Source organism: Podarcis tiliguerta (genome assembly GCF_965153285.1).
Source record: "Podarcis tiliguerta genome assembly, chromosome: 2".
NCBI lineage: Eukaryota > Metazoa > Chordata > Lepidosauria > Squamata > Lacertidae > Podarcis > Podarcis tiliguerta.
Genome location: NC_139535.1, coordinates 85,520,685 through 85,543,427, shown reverse-complemented (window position 1 = coordinate 85,543,427; position 22,743 = coordinate 85,520,685). Strand labels below are relative to the sequence as shown.

The 22,743-nt window shown below is 43.6% G+C and overlaps 2 protein-coding genes across 7 annotated transcripts in view; one reads left to right on the top strand and one right to left on the bottom strand.

Moving 5' to 3' along the window:
* The window catches only part of CYBC1 (cytochrome b-245 chaperone 1), a 17,987-nt gene extending 2,577 nt beyond the window's left edge, over positions 1 to 15,410 (bottom strand). The window contains exons 1-7 of one of the 4 annotated variants that reach the window (XM_083428513.1): positions 6,293 to 6,311; positions 5,838 to 5,912; positions 5,324 to 5,460; positions 4,017 to 4,058; positions 2,824 to 2,897; positions 2,281 to 2,377; positions 1,318 to 1,462 (exon numbers count right to left, since the gene is read on the bottom strand). In XM_083428513.1, coding sequence (XP_083284639.1) covers positions 1,318 to 1,462; positions 2,281 to 2,377; positions 2,824 to 2,897; positions 4,017 to 4,058; positions 5,324 to 5,408 — 443 coding nt within the window. In that variant the 5' untranslated portion in view covers positions 5,409 to 5,460; positions 5,838 to 5,912; positions 6,293 to 6,311. Of the gene's footprint in view, positions 1 to 1,317; positions 1,463 to 2,280; positions 2,378 to 2,823; positions 2,898 to 4,016; positions 4,059 to 5,323; positions 5,461 to 5,837; positions 5,913 to 6,292; positions 6,312 to 6,466; positions 7,099 to 15,004 lie in introns of those variants that run through there. The other 3 variants (XM_083428515.1, XM_083428512.1, XM_083428514.1) reach the window with 3 other exon arrangements.
* The window catches only part of NARF (nuclear prelamin A recognition factor), a 24,802-nt gene continuing 15,279 nt past the window's right edge, over positions 13,221 to 22,743 (top strand). Inside the window, exons 1-5 of one of the 3 annotated variants that reach the window (XM_083428492.1) lie at positions 13,221 to 13,534; positions 15,523 to 15,696; positions 17,567 to 17,647; positions 18,044 to 18,187; positions 21,903 to 22,035. In XM_083428492.1, coding sequence (XP_083284618.1) covers positions 15,670 to 15,696; positions 17,567 to 17,647; positions 18,044 to 18,187; positions 21,903 to 22,035 — 385 coding nt within the window. In that variant the 5' untranslated portion in view covers positions 13,221 to 13,534; positions 15,523 to 15,669. Of the gene's footprint in view, positions 14,032 to 15,522; positions 15,697 to 17,566; positions 17,648 to 18,043; positions 18,188 to 21,902; positions 22,036 to 22,743 lie in introns of all 3 variants that reach the window. The other 2 variants (XM_083428494.1, XM_083428493.1) reach the window with 2 other exon arrangements.

Sequence of the window (22,743 nt, the reverse complement as noted above, 5' to 3'; positions counted from 1 at the left end):
AACCAGCAAATTATGATTAATGGCTTTCAAACAAGCCAGGATAATTAGGCCAACATTAAAGCATGGCTTCTTATCCTGCCTTGTTTGGAAGCCATAAGCATGCTTCCCTAGTTTGGATGTTTTAGTTAACAGACACCCTCCCTTGTTTCTTAGCTCATGCTAAGGGAGCAGCGAAGGAGCTCTCTGTGGATGCACAAGGCTTAAAAGGCATTTAATATGTATGGTGCTTTCAATGGTAGCTCTTAGAATAACTTCTGTTCAGAGAGAATCTTGTCCTTGTAGTTGTATACAAAGTTCAGTAACAAGACAACATAATAAAACATCCAAATTATTTTTGATGTTAGAAGATTTAGGACAAAAGGAAATATTTGTTCAAACAGCACACAGTTGAACTATGGAATTCACTACCTGGATGGGTTTAAAATGGATTCGGACAAATTCAAGAAGGATAAAGCTATCAAGAGCTATTGCAGGCTTCCCATCAGCATCTGGTTGGCCACTGTGGGAACGGGACGCTGGACTAGATAAGCACTGGGCCTGAGTTTTCTTTTTTAAACTCTGATTTTGAAGAACTGTCTCAATTCATTTTATACATGTCAACTTCAATGTTATCCACACCTAGGGTGCCAGAACAGTATGCATGCAACATATTCATCAACTGCAGTTTAGATTAGAATGTACTACAATCATGAAAATATACCCCAGCTTGTTAAATACCAACCAGAATATACAAGTTAGTAGCTTCATGGCATATTTCAACAGTGAGGAATTGGTGGAGAAGAAGTTGCATGCCCCAGCTGCAACTGAGGCCATCATATACAACTCAAGAAAAGGTAAAAGTAAAGGACCCCTGGACAGTTAAGTTCAGCTGAGGTGACTATGGGGTGCGGTGCTCATCTCACTTTCAGGCCAAAGACAGCTTTCCAGGTCATATGGCCAGCATGACTAAACCACTTCTGGCGCAACAGAACACCATGACAGAAGCCAGGGTGCACAGAAATGCCGTTTACCTTCCCACTACAGCGGTACCTTTTTATCTACTTGCACTGGTGTGCTTTTGAACTGCTAGGTTGGAAGCAGCTGGGACAGAGCAATGGGAGCTCACCCCATCATGGGTATTCGAACCGCCAACCTTCTGATCACCAAGCCCAAAAGGCTCGGTGGTTTAGACCACAGCACCACACGCATCCCACAACTCAAGAACTGTAAGTGGCACAAGGTCAACTAGATTATTGAAAGTCATATTGTCTGCCTAAGGTTCAGTGATGCTTTCTCACAAATCCTGAACCATCACAGAAGAGAAAATTCATACGGTACCTTCTGCAGCCCATCACTGCACTCTGCGTCAAAGGGTGTGAAAACCCAGTGACAAATCTCAGGACAACTAGGTAGCCCTTCCCAAAGTAGCGTACTTTCTCCTCTTCCACATTCACAGCCCGAATTTCATCCAATGGAACCACCACTATTTGACAAAGGATCAGATTATTGTTAGCACTGTGATTCCAAGCAACACTTGCAGTGTTCTCTGAAACATTACACTCCCATATCCTACACTTACAGTAGTAAAAACAGTCCAGCCTTCATTTCATGCTGCTGCCAACTGCCTATCATTATTTTAAGGACCAACAGAACTAAATGAAAATGAAACTGAGGCAATGGAAAGTTAGGTTTTCCAAATCCTTCACCAATAATTAGTGGCACAGAATGTTTCTTTCTTACAACCTCAGTCTCAACATCCATTAAAAACAATAAACCCAACGTTTAACCCTTATGGCAGTAAAAATTGTTTGTTCAGAATAATATATATATAAACCATTAATTAAAAAACCCTCTAAACAATGTACATAAAATATAAAACACTCATCAGTGATACAAAGTTAAAAGCAGCAAATATTAAAAAGTGTGTAAAACTCAATTATGAATCTGGACAGACTTGCTGAAATAAAATCATTTTTATCACGAGTCTAAAATGGTCTATTCAGGGTACCTGCCGAACGTTAAAAGGTAGTTCTAAAGTATTATGTATATGCTGTGACACTGAAAAATTGACTCCACAACAATGTCTTGAAAGGGTTGTGCTTCAGAAGCTGAATGAGACACTGAGCTTATATTCCCAACATCCTGGTGCTAGTTTCTTCATTGTCCAGGATAAACTCTTCACCCTTCCCCATAACTAACAGATTTTCATTAGTACAGTGTACACACAGTCCTGGACTCGAAACGGTATATATTTGGTTGCTGCACAACACATGTGTCATACTGCTACATTTGTGGTTTTACCTTGTTCGTGACCTGCCCTTGACAGTGTCAGCAGCTTCTTGTAAAGGTTGAATGTCTTTAGGAAAACTTTCCCTGAATCCTTTTGAAATATAGCTTCCTATGCAGGGAAAAAAACAACATCCACCATATCACAGCATAGAATCAACTGTGGGAGTGTGGGAAAATAATTGCTTTTTTGAAAGGCAAAGATAAGGGCAAGGGCAAGGATAAGTATCCCACCATTAACGTCAATTATTGTAGCAGTTAAGTAAATACATAATAACAGATGTTCACTGCTGTCCCATTATTGGATTACACCAAATAAGCTCGTTCCCAGGTCCTTCTCCCAAAGTGAAACCTACCAAATCTCACATTTTTCACAGGAGGGCTTAAGATGCTTTTGCTTTCTCTCACGGCATATACTCTGGTAGATTAACTGAGAACTTGCTTTGGCCCTTTTCTGGGATACTGACAAGCAACATTAACAAAGCATTATGGACGAAGCAATCCGAGCAAGCATTTGGCTAAGGCAACCAAGGCTCCTATTCCTAGCACACTGCTTACCTCCCAATCCTCCAGATTTTGCACAGCTACGAAGAGACAGCCGGCAAGATAAAAGAGTTTCCATCCCAAGCTGTCTGAACAGAAAATATTTCAAATTAGTTGCAAACATCTAAACCACACCCACCCTTAGAACTAGTATCTTATTTCAACAATCCTTCTAAATTGAGCTCTTTATCTCAGCTAGTATCTGTATTGAATATGCGTGTGCAGTTGTTAGGCCTGTAAAATTTCACCTCTCCACATGGGTGGCTCTGCTGTTTGGTAGACTGTAGTGGCAGCCACAGTTGAACCTTGGAAGTCGAATGGAATCCGTTCTGGAAGTCCGTTCAACTTCCAAAACGTTCGGAAACCAGAGCGTGGCTTCTGATTGGCTGCAGGAAGCTCCTGCAGCCAATCAGAAGCCACAGAAGCCCCATCAGACATTTGGATTCCAAAAAAATGTTCGAAAACCAGATCATTCGCTTCCGGGTTTCTATCGTTCAGGAGCCAAGACGTATGAGTGCCAATGTGTTCAACAACTAAGGTACGGCTGTATAGCATGTTTTTAATTGTTGTATATATGCATTTGTTCTAAGTGTTGCTGTATATGTATATTTGTACATATATTTTTACTATTTTGTAAATTGCTTTGTGACACCTCCATAGGAACAGATTGATAAATAAACTCAAGAACAGTAAAAGCAAACACATTTTGTAAACTAAAGAGGTCACCTGTTTGGTAACGAAGCAATTATTTCAGTATGTTACACACACTGTGCCAGGCAGAGGCATTCAACTTTCTATCAGTTACAGCTTTGCAGCAAATGCAGATATCCCCCTTTTAAGGAAGATCCTGTTTTTTACAGGCTTTCAAAACCTTAATGTTGGAGTGCTCTGAAGCTAAGTGCAAAGAGACAGAGCCTTTTTCAGCTGTGATCCTGCCCCCTCTTGTCTCCCGACAGAAGGCCCTCCCCATGAGGTTCACCCAGGACTGAAGTAGATGTCCTTTCAGCCCCAGGCAAATATTTTATTTAACCAACTTTATTTTCCAATATGACATATAAACTGTTCTTTTAACTACGATTATTTTTATTAGCTACTGCTGGGTTTAATCATGTTGCTTGGGTTTTTACTGTTCAGCTGTTTTCATTGTTTTCCTCGGTTAATTAAGTAAGATCCAACTATAAGCTTCTAGCAAAATTATTAAGCTTTACCTTCACTATAGTAAGCAGCAGCCAGACCTACAGAGGAGATCCCTAGAAAGAGAAAGGAGATATATGAATTTAGAATTTACTTTCAGCTACTTAAATATAACACTTTGTTCTTAGAAAAACAAGTTTCATGCATGTGCTGACAGGCCTTTTAAATTTCAATGTTATTTTTCGTAAAAAATAATAGTAATACATTTGAGTTAACTATTCCACTGAACGCTATAACAATGATCCATTTAGCCAAGTGAGAATAAAATCTTACTTGAAATCCAAATAAGGAGCCAGATATCATATTAGGCCAGTTGTGTGACATCACTAATGACTCTAAGTCTGTTATATGAAACTTACAGAATGCCTTCAGAGTTTTTCCAGTTGTGTATTGCAACTTGTTATATGCCTGATCACCCTGTGGTCTTTTGGAAGACCATTGCAATCTGTCTTGATTAGGCTTAGAGGACTTTCTCAAAGATTATAATGTGTAACATGGAAAGACAGCTGGAAATATAGTGTGATGCCAATAGCAAACCAAATGCATTCATCTGCAACAACTGCATTATCTTACTGGCTACTGAGGATTTCCAGAATCAATTGCAATTACTGTTGTTGGGAGTGGAGCAGAAAAATACTGTGGGCGGAAAAATAGGGTTGTATTCAAGTAACGTTTCTTCAGGGTAGAACCACTGGAATCCAAGGGCCTGAGATAGCCGTGATCATTAATTCTCGTTGGTTCTACTCTGAATAAAGGATGGGTGGATACAGCCTTAGGTTACTGAGCTTTAGACCCCCTTTACATTATGGAATATTGGCTTGCAACCAAAGAAATATTCCAATCAATATGTAAAATATAGTCCCATCTGTTAAAAGTTCCTGCCCATCACATGAAATCCAAGCCTCACTCTCTATATTCACCACAGATTTCCCTGACCTAAGGGGCCATAAAGGCAAAAGGAAAATGTCCTCTCCAGCAGTAGTGGCCAGTGCAGCGGCAAAGGAGGGGCATTGCTATTCTCCTGGCTTCCAAACACAGCACATCACTAGTGCTTACTGGCCTAACTAGTAATGGTTGGTGGCAGATTGGCTCCACTATGCTCCGGCACACTGAACCTGGTTCCTGACACCTCCCCCTTCAGCAAGTGCTGGGAACAGACTTGTGTTTGGAAGCCAGGAGGGCAGCAATGTCCCACCTATGTCACCACACCAGACACTATTGCTGTCCAACAAGCTTTTAATTTGGATTTGTTTTAGTAGAGGTTTGTTTTAACTCATTTTTTAAAAAGGGAGCATCAGCCTATACAAAACTGAAGACTTACCTACAAGGAGAGACCAAGATCTGATACCAGGTGATCTTGTCAAATGAAGAACAGAGTCTGAGTGGTCTTCAACCAACATATACATCTTGGGAAGTGGAGGCAAATCTACAGAGCTCCTGAATACTCACAGAAGCTGCCTACAGAATGACAGGGAATAAAACCAACTGAGACACTGTTTACAGACCCTCGCCCTTCATACTTTGAGGCGTACCTCAGTCCCATGTTAAATTTATGTGTTTTGTTATCAAGCGCAGAAATTCTGTGAAAATTACAAATGCATACACCTAGTAATAAGCCAATCAAATTTGTGTACTTTACAGCAGAATGTGCACTCTCAACATCTGAATGGGTGAAGTCAGTGGTAGCTTTTTCAGTCATATGCTTAGTTTAACTTTAACAAACAGAACCTACATTCAATTTTCCAACATTTAAAACCAAAGTTTAAACTTTTGTTTTATACCTTTCTCAATATCCAAGCCCTAAGAAAGTCGAACAAGTGGATAGTTATTCTTACATGTGGAGTTAGGAGGAGGTCCACCACACACTAGTTTGTCAGGTCTACATTCAGAGAACACTATGGCATGTAATAGGGGACGTGGGTGACACTGTGGGTAAAACCTCAGTGCCTAGGACTTGCTGATCGCAAGGTCAGTGGTTCGAATCCCCGCAGCGGGGTGAGCTCCTGTCGTTCGGTCCCAGCTCCTGCCCACCTAGCAGTTTGAAAGCACCCCTAAGTGCAAGTAGATAAATAGGTACCGCTTTATAGTGAGAAGGTAAACAGCGTTTCCGTGTGCGGCGCTGGTGCTGGCTCGCCAGATGCCGCTTCGTCACGCTGGCCACGTGACCCGGAAGTGTCTCCGGACAGCGCTGGCTCCCGGCCTCTTGAGCGAGATGAGCGCGCAACCCTAGAGTCGGACACGACTGGCCCGTACGGGCAGGGGTACCTTTACCTTTTTATGGCATGTAATATCACAAATGAAGTGGGTGGGTGGGTAAAGGAAGCAACTAGTCATCTATCTCATCTATAAAACCCCAAAACAAAAACACATCCACCAGAACCAATGTAAGATCACACTGTGGCAAAAACAGGAAGTGTACGGCAATATTATAAAACAGAGGCAAATTGCGACTTGGCAGCCGTACCTTCTACTTTTAACACAAGCAGGAGACAAGAAAGAGAGCTTTCCAGTTTCGTCAACTTCATTAAATGCAAAATCACTTTGTGACTTTTTTTCTCTCACAAAAACCCACCCCACCAAAGCACTTAAGAAATCTAAAATTCGCTTTCTGCCTTGTGCATAATTGCATCGCTGCGAGTATCACTACTGAGCAGCGCGCACACGATTTTAAAAGTGGAAGGGACAAAAAGGGAAGTGTGCACAGGCATTTCCCCCCCTCCATTGACCATTTCTGTGTGTGTGCTATGCAGTCAGAAAAGTTCTGGGATCTGGACCACACCAGGTCCCCCCTGCCCAGCCTCCTTCTCTGCAAGAGGAGACGTCCCCCACTTTCTTTCCCCGTTAACAAGCCCGTTAGCGGTCTCTGGTCCCGCTCCCCGCCCCCCATCTCGCCCTCTCGCTCCCACTAACTGCCACCCCCTTTCAATCTTCGGCCCTCTCCTTTTCCGCCCCACTCCCGATGCTCCCACCGCGCAGCCGCCTCCACCCTCCTTCTCTCTGGCTCACCTAAGACGTCGCTTCCCAATTTCTTTTCCGGCGGGAAACGCTCCAGTACCATAGACGTAAACCAGAGAGTCCTACACAGTCAACCATAGAGAGGACAGGGAAAGAGAGCGAGATAGAGCGTATCCCTTGAACACCATAGATCTATATCCTGCGGAAAGCTCTCACGGAGGAGAATCTTCTTCCTCTTTTTAGGGTAGATGTGCGATTGTTTCGCAGCACCGCAATGAAAAGCAGCCTGTGCCTCCCCCCCCCCACCTCACTGTTGTTGCATACGAAGTTTTTGCATGGACTCCTATGTCTCCTTGTCCCACACGAGAAGACGCACAAAACTACGGAGGCGGCGTAGCTCCTTGCTCGTCTCGAGGAGGCGTTCCCCCCTTGAATCCTCGTTGGTTAGTCCAATTGAAGTTGGGCATAAATACAGCATTAAAAAATCATCAGGTAGTTTCCGTACTGAGGAGTTTTGATTAAATTTGAATTCTCAGAATGACAGAACAAAGTACATTTTAGCATGCATTTCCAGGAGACAATAGGAAGACAAACTGTGTCCGCTAGAGCGACTATAAATGCGCTCAGGAAGCTATTTGCGACACACAGCTTGCCATACACACTGCTGAGTGATAATGGAACCGCTTTTACTTCGGCAGAATTCAAAAAATTTGTAACCAAGAATGGAATCCGCCACATTCGTTCTCTTCCTTTTCACCTGGCCACTAACGGCCAAGCTGAACACATGGTCCGTACTACCAAAGATGTGCTTAGGCGCATAGTGCATGGAGACTGGACTCTCCATTTATCGGAGTTCTTATTGGCCCAAACACATCACTCCAAGAGCAGTGACCGGCCAGAGCCCAGTGGCGTTGCTTATGGGGAGGAGGCTCACTACCCTCCTTGATTTTATGCACCCCAACAGGGCTCTTGAGCAATGGCCATCCACTGTGGTGCGGGGGGCTCAAAGAGGGTTCTCCTCAGGGGACACTGTGTATGTCTGAAACTATGGGCCCAAGACAGGGTTGGGTCCCTGGTATCATTGTCCGCTGTACAGGTCCGGTTTCCTACGAGGTAGGGTTGGAGGGGGGACTGGTTTGGAAGAGACACCTTGACCAGATCATAGCCAGGGCACCTTCGAACACGGAACTTCAAGCGGAACCAGAGGACAGAGAAATGGGTACTTCGGGAGATTCTGTGCCCAAGCCAGGGTGGGAACCAGATGGGTTGCCGGTGACTGAGTTACCCCAGCAGAAGGCGTTTTCAGGCTGCAATCCTCAGTGGCTCCATCGGCAGTGACGCCTTTTGAGCCGGCCTCGCTGACCGCCCCACTCAGACTGTGGGTACCAGAAGAACCTCCTGGGTGACCCACTCGGGCACAGGAACTGCGATGGTCCCAGCAGGAGTGGAAAAGGCCAACACACCTTGATGACTATGTTTGTTCCTTTTGTTAGGAAGTTGGGGTGGGGGAGTGTTATGTATTGGGTTTAACACATTTTATGTTACAAGGCGCGTTCTAACCAATCGTATAATGAACATTCTAATGGCAAGTACAGTGGTACCTCGGGTTACATACGCTTCAGGTTACAGACTCCGCTAACCCAGAAATAGTACCTGGGGTTAAGAACTTTGCTTCAGGATGAGAGCAGAAATTGTGCTCCGGTGGTGCGGCAGCAGCAGGAGGCCCCATTAGCTAAAGTGGTGCTTCAGGTTAAGAACAGTTTCAGGTTAAGAATGGACCTCCGGAATGAATTAAGTACTTAACCCAAGGTACCACTGTACATTAAAACGGCAATGGCAGAAAACTCTCTCCCCCCCATCAATCAGGAACAAAAAAATTAAGTACCTAACCCGAGGTACCACTGTAAGCGCATGCACTTTCAACTGTCAACGGTCAGTTCATGCTTGGCATTATTATTGTGTTGTCCAGTCAGTTCGGTTCTTGTTTTCCTATGAGTGAGCTGTTGTCACTCCCAAATGTTGAATAAACGTAGTTGAGGAACTTATACTGCCTTGGGTTTCTTACTTTTTCTGAACATTTAACAAATTAAATTTGAATTCTCAGAATGACAGAACAAAGTACATAATTACCTTTTAGAATGCATTTCCAGGAGACAATATGAAGACAAATACTCAAGTAGCACACTTGAGTTCAACCCATTGCATGGAATAAGAGCAGGGCCTGATTTAGATGAAGAGACCCTAGGCTACTCCACTTGTGAGGCCCCTCCACATCCCCCACCCTCACAACTAGAAGAAAATGGAAGAGTTTTATAAACAAAACTGAGTGAAGCCAAGGATGATGACGGGTATTTAAAATTCTACAATTCACCTATACATAAATCCGGCACTGAATAAGAGGCATCAATTTATATAATTAGCCAAGGCATAATGCTTTTACCCTTTTATTTAGGGGATTTCTAACATCAAGTACTGGAAACCAGAAATGCGTGATGGTTCACTCCATTGCAATCATGTAGTATTCTAGCCCTTTCCAGAGAGAGAATAATGAAGTCAAACATAGGTAACAGTAAGGGGGGTGTGTGTGTGAATCTAAGCTACATTTCAAAACTTTAATAAAGCAAATTATAGCTAAGCAGGCAAGCTAGTAAAGTTGTTCAGGTTGCCATTGATCTTACTTGCCACAGGTCAACAGACAGGTCTAGCCCCTTACAGGGATGCTTTGCTAATTACTGCAGGAATGCAATGGAAGTGTTTTGATTTCATTTGCATGCCTGAGATAAGCCAGCATTATCACCCTTGTATTCCACTAGCCTCCCCTCATTTAACACTTGCTGTACAATTAGGAAACCAGTTAACCCATCATCTGTTCCCTCAGCATGCACTAAGGCTGAACAGAGAGTGCCTTGCACCCAACAAGGTTAATGTCTGAGGTGAGATTTGAACCAGGGACTTATCATACCACTCACTAGTTATACTCTTGGCAGTAAACTTCAACAGCTTGGTCCAGATTATCTCAAGGAGCATCTTTCCTCCATAGCAGAGGGTGAAGTGGGCTGCTTCCGATAACACTTGATGGGGGAATAGATGAAGGCACTAATTGGCTTCTAAATGGTGCAGCAACAGTTTTTAAAGTGTTGCCGTGTAGCAAGTGAGGGCACTGGAATCCGTTTCAGGTAGTAAAGTGCTTAGGGCTGGCATTGCTTTTCCACTTACACCCTCCTACCCATTAAGGCTGTCTTGAGACCAAAATTGTTCCTTTAAAGTAAACATTCATTGCCTTTAAAGCGGATGCTTCTTTCTGCAATCTGCATGCAATCTAGGAATGGCAGGGCTGGCTGGTGCTGCCTGGGCCCAACATCTTACAGGCCACAGCCACGCATTGCTTACAGATGTATCTGTACAATGGAAACATTGGCATGTGATCAACCCGACTGTTGTGCAGCATGCTATAAGGCAGCCAGAGAACATGTGAGTCCAAAGTGCACCTGCCTAGAGGTGCCTATTGAGCAAAGGTTACATTTAACAACACTCCCAGCCTGTTTAAGCAAGTGAACCAGGAGACATCAGGAAAGAAAGAAAGAAAGAAAGAAAGATCACCGACAAATCTAACTTGGAGAAAGTGATTTCCCCCCAGCATTTCTTAAATTAGATCACAACTACTCTAATGGCGAGCTTGATGCAAATATGAACTTTATATAGCATCTCAGAAGGGCTTCTTCACATACAGCCGATTAGAACATAACAGGATTGTTATAATGTCATACAGAGTTTCACTAGCTCATCCAATAGCTCTACAATTATGCACAATGAACAAGCAATTCCATTTTAATTTCCCTAAGTGTTCCTATTGATGAGACAGAAAAAAAGTAAGCATTTCTATTTTTGATGTTTTATATCAGCCTCAACTTAGCCTCTCCATGTCAGAGCAGCTCAAGGTTGTTCAGAAGCTATTGATCTGGGGTTGCTATCCTAAGTCAACAACCCTTGTTTACACTTGGAAATCCAGGATGTTTTAGCTACTCTCCCTTGTCCAGCTCCTCTGCACTCCTTGGATGGTTGTGTTCTTGCAGATAATTCCTCAATCCCTATATAACATTTTATAGGATATCTCAAGAGATATTCTACCTTCTAGGACTCTCTACTTTTAACTCACTTGAGCCTCTGATTAAATTCCTACCCATGTAATAAAGTACAGCATGCTCTAGAAAAAAAGGTTATCTCAGGGTCACTGGTCATGTAAACAAAGAAAATGAAGTCCTGGAAGTCAAATAAAGAAATGCAAAACATCTCTGTGTATATGTGGGATGGCAAATGCCCATTAACACCTACTGATCACTTTATGAATTTAAAACATGAAATCTCAAAACAATAGTTCTCAATAGGTTTACTGAAAACAATGTTTTGACTCAATGCTATGAAGAACAAATGTGCACACTTACATTTTATTTATTTATTTAACAAAATTTATCTACCGCTTGTGAAACAAAATACATTCAGTTTTCAAAAGTTGTATCATTACTGGCGAACAAAATCCAATGTCAAATTTTCAGTCTGCTTTCCTATCAGTCTTATTTTATTTTGTTTTGTTTTGTTTTACAGTGGTACCTCGGGTTAAGTACAGTACTTAATTTGTTCCGGAGGTCCGTTCTTAACCTGAAACTGTTCTTAACCTGAAGCACCACGTTAGCTAATGGGGCCTCCCGCTGCTGCCACGCCGCCGGAGCACGATTTCTGTTCTTATCCTGAAGCAAAGTTCTTAACCTGAAGCACTATTTCAGGGTTAGCGGAGTCTGTAACCCGAAGCATATGTAACCCGAGGTTCCACTGTATTTTACTTTATTTTATCAAAAACAGTACTCATGAACCCAGTTCCAAGGAACACAGAAGTTCCTCTGCCCAGTTCTGTGTTGGGAAACAGCATTAAGCAAGGGCAAGATGACAATTAAATGGATTCTTCCAATGGCATCTTCTAAAGGTGGATTCTTCTAATGGCATCAATCTTCCTGGTTGCCATTCCTGCTTTGTATTCATTGAATTTCAGCTACACATGTAAAGATGAGGATCAGCAGAACTTGGTTTAGGCTGCTGTTTTACCACTTCTAAGTATGTTGTTTGCATGTTTCAACTGTACTGTATTTTGATTCTTTGGAGGCTGCCCTGGCAACTTCTTAGGAGACAGGATAAGCCTATTGCAGAGGATGAGGCTTTTGATGGTTACTAGGCAGGATGGCTATCACTGCTGTCAGAGGAAGCATCAGAATATCAGTTGCTGGAAACGCATTTGTGGGGAGAGTGCTATTATGCTCATATCCTTCATGTGGTCTTCCCACAGGCATCTGGTCAGCCACTGTGAAAACAGGATACTGGACTATGTGGGCCTTTGGCCTGATCCAGCAGGACTTTTGTGTGTACTTGTGATAAAAACATCTAAAATGTATGCATGTTTCCAAGTAATTTCTTCCACCATGTACACCTAGACCTGCATCAGATAAGTGCCTATAAGAAATAATACCCTTAGAGAAAGGAGCCTTTCTAAAGAGCACAACAGCTTTGAAGCTCAAATGTTAGGCTAAAAGTTAAGGACGTTTGGGGTGGAGTGGGGGTGGTCAGAATCATATCCTGGATTGTCTCCAGAAGAAATGAGGAAACTCAAGCTTTCAAGCCTCTGGCATTGCCATAGGAACCGACTCCTAGGGGCAAGGTCCCTTTGCCCTCCCCAATAAAATAGCCCCCCTCCCAAGTTGATGGGCATTGTTATTCAACTGGTGTGCATGTGCCACGTCTTGTGATGGATCATGCAGGGTGGGGCATGTCTTCTCCCTCCCCCAATATTTTTTTTCAAGTTGGTACCTCTGGGCATTTGCTATTGGTTGGCAAAAGCAAGCAGAGAAAAAGATTGAGCATCGCAAGCATATGAGAGATGGTAAAGCCATCTGGGCAAATTCCTTGAGCTCAGCAGACAGGAATATTCTGCACCTGAAGCATCCTTGGCGGCTGGCAGTCTAAAATAGATTAGATTGATTAAAAAAAAATGCACAGGAGAAGCCGACAACAGAATGCCAGAACGGAATTTAATGGGGGGGGGGGAGAGAGAGAGAGAGAGAGAGAGAGATCAAAGTCGGGCGTGAGACCCAGCTGCTGCTGTTGGCATCATACCGTAATCCTCGGATCGACCACCCTCCTGGCGTTGCCAGCTAGGGAGTAAAAAAAAACCATAGCACGGTGCATGAGGACATATTGAAATTGCGCCTTTCTGCCGCACGGGGGCGTTGCCCCCCCTCGCGCGTTTCCACCCAAATGCTTGGGACTACGTGACAGCTCTCGAGTCTACAATGAACGCTTGCAAACGGCGGGGGAGGAGGAGAGAGGACAAACAGGACTATCCCAAAAACAGGAGGAAAAAAGAAGAGCTCTCTGCACCTTACTTAGGAACCGTTCAGGACCCCGCGCTTGTGTCCTGGGCCGCTTCCCCGCTTCCTCTCTTGTCCTAGCCTCATGCACCAGCCTTTTGCCCTGGCGAGGTTCCCTTTCTCCTAGGGATGCCCTTTGTGACTTAAGTGAGTTTTGCAACAAGGTACGGTGCCTCTGCTTTTCTCCCTCTCCCCCCCCCCTCCCCTCATTCCTTTGCATGGTGGTCGTCCTGCTGTTGCAGCGAAGCGTGGCTCCTGCTCATGTTTTAAGAGGTTTTCACGCCGGTTCTTCTGCATCTGCAGCCGCGAGAATTAGTGTCTGTCTGCCGGTTGCTTAAGATGTTATAATTGCTGGTTTTTATGCGGAATTTGCCATGATGACGATAATGATAAGGAGTAGATTGCTCTGAATTTGTGCCAGTCTCCATTAAGGAGGATCAGAACCCGGGACTCCCACAAACTGCCACACACGCAGCCAGTCTCGTTATGTAATCCCTGAGATCAACTGTTAACCAGGCTTGGGTATTCTTCTGAGGCAGCTATTAAATGCTTAAACCGAAAAGGAGACCCCACAGAACGCAGGAGATCTGGTTTGATCATGGGAGGCAGAGGCCAGTTAAGCTGGGATCCAAATCATGGTTTAACGGCTCTTTACTTGCAGGTAAACGTGTTTAGGGTTGGGCGGCTGAAGGCAGGGTTGCTTTGTCGTGCAGACAGACTGACGTGTCTTATGCATGCATGTGGGTAAACCCCGCTGGTTCCCATGAGGACATGTGGCATAAATAGTCCTCGTTATTAAGGGAACCAGGGCAGGTCGTTCTGCTCCATATTTCCGAACGTATGATGAGCTTGTGCACCAAATTATGTTTGCATTACGGATGGGTTTCCCCCAGAGGAATCATCCATTGCATCTACCGCTCACTTGGTCCAGGCATCTCTTAACCTTGGCTATTGCTGGCCAGAGGTAAAAGAGACTTGGCCAGGGAACAGCAGATATTGGTTGTAGCAAACAGGCAGGTACCAGCAGCCCTGGTACCCTGGGAACGTTTATATTCCAGTGGGGGGGGGGTGTCAACCTTCACTTAGGTACCTCCCATGTGCTAAATAAATGCCGGCAAGCAATGAGTTGTCATAAATGACTTACCACCAACCAACGTTCCGAGATGATGGAGACTGCTGAACTGTACAAGATCTTCCCACTTCGTAAAGGGGGGGGGGGGGGAGAGGATGTGAGATTCTGAAATTAAGGGCATCAGACATTTTCTGTGGCAGAAGGGATACCTGGGAATTGTAGCCATTGGTAGCATCGGCTTGAAACGCACATAATAGAGAACCCTTTTAAAGGCAGAAGTGAAGGGCAATTGCTAGCCTGGTGCTCTGAGCCCTTGGGAGAGAAAGCAGCTGTTGTAAAAACATGTCAGACTGAGTGGCGGGCATTTAGAGAACTCCCAGAGATGTGCTTCTTGATTTGCATTTTTCACATCCTACATTTCGAAAGGAAGCTGTGCTATCCATATGGGAGAGGATTTGCCAAGTTTTTTATAGTCACTGAGCAAGGCAAAGTTGTATATATCTGAGGTGGTACGCACGCGCGCACACACACACACACACACTTGTGCATCTTCCTGACTCACCTGTGTCACCCTGTGTCTCATCCATGCAGTGCTCCTGCCACGATGTCTGAAAACCATCTCCTCTCTCTCTCTCTCTCTCTCTCTCTCTCTCTCTCTCAGCTCCAGAGAGACATTATGGCTATCAAATTAAATATTTGTCTTGGTTTCATGGCAAGAGAAGCATGTTGTTGCCATTGTCTATATCGTACAATAAAAACATGCCACGCTGGAGCTAATCACTGATAGGACACGAAACATATTGCATTGTGATCGCCTTTCCATGTCAGATAAGTTGACTGCAGGCACTTAGTGCCCTTTAGTCAGTTCTGCAGTATTGAAAGATCAAAAACTTCCCCCTTTCAAAAGCGAAAGAGGTAGGGCTGTCAGCTGAGCAGTCAAGACGTCCCCCTTTCTCAGTTTCTCATTGGTTCCAGGAAGCCTTATTCAAAAAGAAGTATTGTTTATAAGAAGGCTGGAAGGCAATGTAAAGTAAAGGGCAACCACCACCTCGCTTCTTCTCGTGCTTTTTTCTGTTTCAGGCAGGTGAAAAGCAGAGGCATCTGCTTCCTCTTCTACATCTCTTGGATGCGAATATAAGAAAGCGATCCAGCAACGTTTGGCGTGAGGCTCGGCTTAGCAGCATATAAACCACACACCAAAGAAAATCGACACAAAGAGACCTACAAATGAAGTGTGAAAATTGCACCAAAAAGGTGAGTCGGTCATTTCCTTATATAATTCTAAGGTTGCACATGTGCAGAGAAGTAGGTGCCCTTGAACTGTGTGTGACTTATTCCTGAGTAAACATGCCTAGTGCTGGGCTTTGCAGTTGTAATCCTGTGTACCCTTAACTTGGGGAAAGCCCCACAGAACCCAGTGAGACATAATTCCAAGTGTGCAGTCAAAGGATTCCAGCAGTTACACAGACTACTTGGATGTAAGGCTTTTGTTTTGGATTCCTCACCTTTTGCTTTATCTAAAAAGCAAAACCTTATTACTAGGCTGCAACGAGGAGTACTATCACGTCACCTGTCCCAACACTCAAATAGATTAAGATTCCCTTCTAAATTAAGGCAGTCCTTCTACATACACAGAGTTGGGAAAGTCACAGTATTTTTTTTTTTTAAGTATCAGTACTATTGAAAATACAGAAACAGGTATATATCGTTACAGTTGACATATTCTAGTAAGAAATAGAGTCCATTTTTCAATTAAGTTGCTTGCCTCACAATTTCAGTGAAATACGTCAGTTGGTCTGTCCATTTCAGAATTTTAAGCAATCACCCTCTTATCTGCAGGAGAAAAGGTGTTTCCAGTGTCAGTCCCACACTATCTTAGCAGCCAGCCATGCTGTATTATAACAAGTTTTGAACGGTATTTTAGGCTATTTCGTTACTTCTTTTGTGGCCATTTTGCTGATTCTTTCCAAATCACCTTCTTAGTTACTTTATTATCAGTTAGCTTTGACAGGGCTGAGTGCTCAGATTCCTAGATATACACTTATGTGCTGGCTTTGCATTTTGTGCCTTTGCATTTTGCCCCGGGGCCTCTCAAGAACCAAACTTGCTCACAAACAGTACCTCTGTGTATGTATGGCTTAACTTTGAAAATATGTACTGTGCACGCAGGAGCTCGATAGGGCAGCCTACTTTGCACCACCTTCCCCATCTTGTCAAGCCACCTAAGGAGGACAAATTCCCCTTTTTGGAAAGCTATGCCTTAAGTGTTTAGAGTGTTTTTATCACCCAGGAATAATAACTTATACTTTGCAGAGGGGGTAACTATATTGGTTTGTTGCAGCAAAACAAACAAAAAGGCACATTAAAGATTTGCATTTATTATGGACTGGAGAAGATTGCCATAATAATAATAATTTTGCAGGCTTAAAGTATGCCAAGAGTCTTTTCTCTTTCAACACAGAATTTGTTACTATTATTCTTCAGGACTGTCAACCATGAATGTCTGATTTCTCTGCTTCTCTGTTTTCACTCATTTCCACTTTGACTTGCACCTAGACTTCTAACTAGACTGGTCTCTTTTTCCTCTGTCTTTTCTCCCTTCCCTTCCCCACCCCCACGTGACACCCTCTCTGTTAAGATTAGGGGCACAAGCTTATCTTTTTTTCTTTTCTTTTTTACTTATGTAAAGCACCCTAAATAATCACAACAATCATCAGACATGTCAACTTCTACTTGTCATTTGGTCTAAGCATACAGTGGAACCTCAGTTTTCGAATGTAATCCGTTCCAGAAGACTGTTCGACTTCCGAAATGCTTGACAACCCAGGCGCAAAGGGAGAATGTCAATTTCAATAGTGAAAATTCAAAAACATGCCGCGGAAGCCATTCAACTTCCGAGGCACGTTCGAAAACGGAAGCAATTCCTTCTGGGTTTTTGGCGTTCGAAAATCAAAACATTTGACTTCTGAGACGCTTGAAAACCTAGGTTCTGCTGTACTGGAAAATGTAGCTCCCACAAAATGAGGGTAGGCGTAGCAATGTTCCATCCATCTTGTTCTGGGCAGCTGGTTTGATCAGTGATTTTGCTTGTTCGTTCCCAACTAAAGTCTATGATTTGTTTCAGGAATGTAGTAATAAACAGAGGAATGAAAACCGGCAAAATACACCAGCTGATGTTCTCAACTCAAATGATGAAAATGAAGAGGTAACACTTTTGGTTTAATTTTTAGCAATATAATCTATATGTACATGTCTATTCAGAAATGAGCACCCTTGTGTTTAATGGGCCTCACTCTCAGGTGTGTGAGGATAGGATCCAATATCATGTTTTTCCCAATCCTCTTAAACTTAGCCATGATGAGTTTTGTTGTCTTGGAGCCATTGTGGGTCCCCCCTCTTTCCTTTCCATGACTGACGGTGAGGACGGGAGTTTCAAGAAGAGGGGCTGCTTATGGATTTTATTATGGGCTGCTTTACCTTTTCTACCACAATTCAAGCAGCACCCTCTAAGCTCCTACATATGTTGGCAAAGCCTTCCTTACCATTTTGAGAATAATTAAGCTAGCTCTGTCTTTGACTTGCTGCTGTTTTTCCTTTTTAGAAAAGTGAATTTCATAAGTTGGCTAACGCTAAAATATTCCTTAGCGATTGCTTAGCTTGTGACAACTGCATAACATCCGATGAAGCAGTCCGAGTGTTCCAGCAGAATCAGAAAGAGCTCTTCCATGTACTGAACCTCAATAAGGTAAAAGGAATGGTGCTTGCAGGTACATGCGTATAAAGAAAACATGCTATCTTAACATGGAAGATTGAAACAATTGCTTGTTCCCATGAATCCCCTCTTCCTGTTCCCAAGTTCTCTTGCTCCGTGTCTTCTGCCTTTATTTCCAGACATTTTAATCCTCTGGGTTCTTTATTCCCAACTTTAAAGCTCTTCTCACATCTTCTCTACTTAACAGCCTCTCCTCTTACCTATTTACGAAACATCTCCTGCCTGTCTTCTCCTGTTTTAGTCTTTAAAAAAAAAAAAGTGTTGTTCCCAACCAGATCACCAACTTCCTTTTTAAGCCTTAGAAATAGTATAATCCCTTCCTTTCCCCAGGCACACGGTCTGGGTGGCATTTTTCATTCTCTCCGTTTTGCTACCACAGATCCAGTTTGTTGCTCAGTCTCATTGGCTTCCAATTTTTAACCATCCCAACACCCACCTTTCTATCTGACTACTACAGTTCTTGCGAATTCTCTATTTCTCATCTGGGTTATTGGGACGTTATTGGGATTATTGATCTCAACCGTCTCTGATCTAAAATCTTTGGCTTCCATCATAAGTTCTGATGCCTTTCTGGTTTTTATTGTTCACTTCCTTCTCCTTTCTTCAGGTCTTGACACTGATTCCTTCTCTCTTCTGGCATTCAGTTGCAGATAACTTCATATCCAGATATTTTCATTAATTGACCCGCCCAGTGCTTTTTTCATAGAAAAAGTGGTGCCGGAACTCACCATGAACACCTTCCTCATTCTCTTAGAAGGGCAATATCGCCCATCTGAGAGGTGCTGGAACTGAGTTCCTGTGCGTTATAGCTGAAAAAAAATGTCATGGCTCTGCCTTACCTATCCTCTTTCTTTCTCTGCACCTTATTATCCTCTTCATTCTTCTGGCAATCTTATTCTGAAACCAAGTGGACAGTATTCTGTGCCCTTCTTGTGTTAGTGCAAGGACTTTGGGCTGCATAGTGGAACTTGTCCCCCTCTCCTTACCCTGTCCCCCCCCCCCTCGCCCCCTGCTACATCCCCTACATCTGTTCTAGATGTTCCCTCAACCCTTTGAAGTAGATTTGGTGAGGGTGCATGCAGGAAGAGGAGGGGAAAGTAGAAATTGATTACAGAACAAGTGTATTAGATATTGCCCGATATTCACCACCACCACCACCTCCACTCCTTGCATTTTTGCTTTGACTTTGGTACTTGTTCCTTTCTGACATCCAGACAGCTCTCCCTTGGTTATCGTTTTTAAAAGGCCTCTTCTCCTTCTTCATCTTCTCTGCTTGATCTTCTTTTTCTCCTTTTCTCTCCTTTTCTCTCCATGATCTCCTATTGTTTCTTATCCTTAAATGAAAGTCTGTGGCAGGGATTGCTTCATAGCTTAGGCTTTGTAGGTGTACACTTCAGATACTCTAAGTGTATACCTAAAAATAACAAATGTGTGTACTTGAAAATATATGCACTATGCAAACACAACCAACACATTTTGCAGGCGCAGGTGTCATACAGGTGCAGTATTGACTGCGCCTTTCAATTAAATGTACCCAAAAAGTGCTATCATTTTAAAAATGATAATAATAATGAAGAATTGAATGCCCTATATATTTTGAGCAGACTGCAAACTTCAAGAGATTTTCTTATTCAGTTAAGACGTGACAGATTAGATCCTTCCACTTATTAAAAGCTCTGTTCTATGTAAGAGGGCAGCAATTTTTTAATAGATTCCTGAGACAGCACTTGTGACTTCTGTTCTCTGGCTGGTATTCTTTTCTGCTGCAGCAATAGTCCTCTTTATTTTAGCGTGATTTCATTACCTAACGAGTTGTCTAGCTGTTTGCCTTTAGCTCTCTTAAGGTCAGAAGATAGAGGGTGCTTCCAGACAGGTGTTTATTATGGGATTAGTGCTGCTCATGCATGCAAGGTTTTTGCAGCATCTGCATGATGATGTTGGCATCAAAATGCTAGCCAAGATTCTTCACTCTGGAGAGTGACATATCTAGAGAGAAAGAGGGCATCATCCGTTCCATCACCAGGGCACTGCACTGTGTCTCCTCAGCTGTGTGAACTTGACTCCTGTGTGCCCATTTCAGGTTTTAAAGCAAAGGGAGAGAGTCAGTTCTGAAGGGGTCCTTCAGCAAAGTAGCATCTTCTAGGCCCCCTTCTACTTTGGTGGGCCTCTGGCTGCAGGCTTAACTGGTGGTGGTGGTAGGAGCAGTAGCAACAGCAGACCTTCCAAGTGTCCCTTTTCCCCAGGGATGTCTCTGATTTAGAAAAGCCACCGCTGTTTCTGATTTGATCCCGGAATGTCCCGCTTTTCCTTAGGATTTCCCTATTTTCATTGGATAAATGTTGGAGGGTATGGAGTTATCCAACCCCCGAGCTGTCTGAAGGGAATCCTGTATAGCAGTGGTTTTCAACCAGTATGCAGTGGCACCCTGGGGTGCATTGAATGATGGCCGGGGTGCCACTAGCCTCTGTCCCTCTTTCTTTCCCTCCCTCCTCTAATGCCCTCTCACGTCTCTGCCTCCATAAAGCTTGTGCAGCTGTTTGTTGTAGCAGCCCTGCTGCCATCACTGCTGCCTCCCAAGGTAAGGTGATGGCCTCACATTCACCTTTGGTAAGGCTGGGGGCATCCTTTGCCCAGATCCCTGTGGGGCAGCGTGAGGAGGTACCTGTTGTTGAGGTGGGGTGGGGAGCTCAGAGATCAGGGGTGGCAGCAGTGGCTGCCCAGAGGACTCCCAAGGAGAGGGGAGAGGAGAGAGGAGAAGAGGGTGAAGGAATACTCCACAAGGGAGGGTGTTCAAAAAAGCGTGAGAGGCTGCCAGCTCTGCAGGCAAGGGGTGACATAACTGGGCTCCTGAGCCCCACAGGGGTGCCATAGAAAGAAAGCAGTTGGTCAAGGGAGCTGTGGATTCAAAAAGGTTGAAAACCTCTGCGTATAGGGAAGTTTTTTTTAATAAAGTTTAATGTTTTATAATGTTTTTATATATGTTGGAAGCTGCCCAGAGTGGCTGGGGAAACCTGATAAAATGTACAGGATATAAATAGTAAAATTATTGTTATGGAATGGGACGTCCCTATTTTCATCGGAGAAATGTTGGAGGGTATGCAACGGTGAGGCTTACCTGGTGGTAGCTGGCCATTTGAACTTACCTACAGTGCCTCCATTATAGCAGTGCTCCAGAGGCACCATGGGAAATCAAAATATCAGCCCACGGTGGGGATCTGCCATTTGAATCTCACACAGTGTCCCAAACAACATTCTGTTAGGGGCATTATGGGAAATGAAAATGGCCACTCACTGCTACCACCAGCAGTTTGGGAGAGAGATAGAAAGGAGACCAGTTGCTACTGTAACATTTGCACTGCTTCTCTGTGTGAAGAAACAATTTGCTATATTTTAGTAATTGCCAGTTAAGGTGTTCTTCCTCTTTTCTCCCCTTACCTTAATATCAGAGGTGGGCGAAAGCAGTGCTTCTTCAGCACAGTACTCTATTTCCCATAAAGCAGGGTGGGGGCGGGAAAGGGAGATGTGAGATGGAAAATTGCCCACTTCCTTGAAAGCTTTTTTTGAAAAGCTGGATTAACCTGTGTCAGAGAGGAACTAATACAATGCAAGGAAGTCATCTGATGCAAAAACTATATCCTGAACTGTTGCTGTAATGCACCTGTATGTTTTGTTGTGTCTTGTTTTCCAGAAATGTGATACCTCAAAACACAAAGTGTTGGCAGTGTCTATATGTCCTCAGTCATTGCCTTATTTTGCTGCAAAATTCAGTCTTACTGTTACAGAAGCAGCCCAGAGGCTATGTGGTTTCCTCAAAAGTCTTGGTAGGTTTGTTATGGTGAGGAAAAAAACACAAAAAAAAAGCCAAACACAGCGTTTTTCATTTATTTTTGCATTTTGCTTCCTTGGCAAACTTTTACAGCATGTGTCAGCTTGGTAAAATATAGGATTGTGAAACAATTGAGCAAGGGATTCATGGATGGGTGTGTGACCTCAGTCATTAACTCATTGTGATATAACAGGGCACTTAGGAGAGTGAAGAAAGGGTGAGAACAGTTCATAACAAGTTTTTTGTGGGTATCGCTTATAAACAGGGAATGTAAAAGTCTGCTATGCTGCAACTGAGTGAGGGATGTGGAAGGAAGCTATCTCTAGTGTGGAATTTAGAATCCTCACAAGATTCCTGTGCAGATCATCAACTAGTGCAGGGATGTACATTCAAGAACACAGGAAGCCACCTTATAGTGGGACAGACTATTGGTCCATCTAGTTCAGTATTTGGCTGCAGTTCTATAAAGGGTTCCAGACAGGAGACATTGCCAGCCATGCCTGGCGATGCCAAAAACTGAATCTGGGACCTTCTATGTGCAAAGCAAATCATCTACCATTAAGCTATGGCTCTTCTCCTAGAGGGAGAAAGATCGGGGTGCTATCTGCTGCCTCCACCCAACCCCTTCACCTCATCAAACCTCCCTCAGTTCAAGGAGACATCTGCAAGGGGGCCTTGTATGCATTTCTGTGAGATGCAGTCC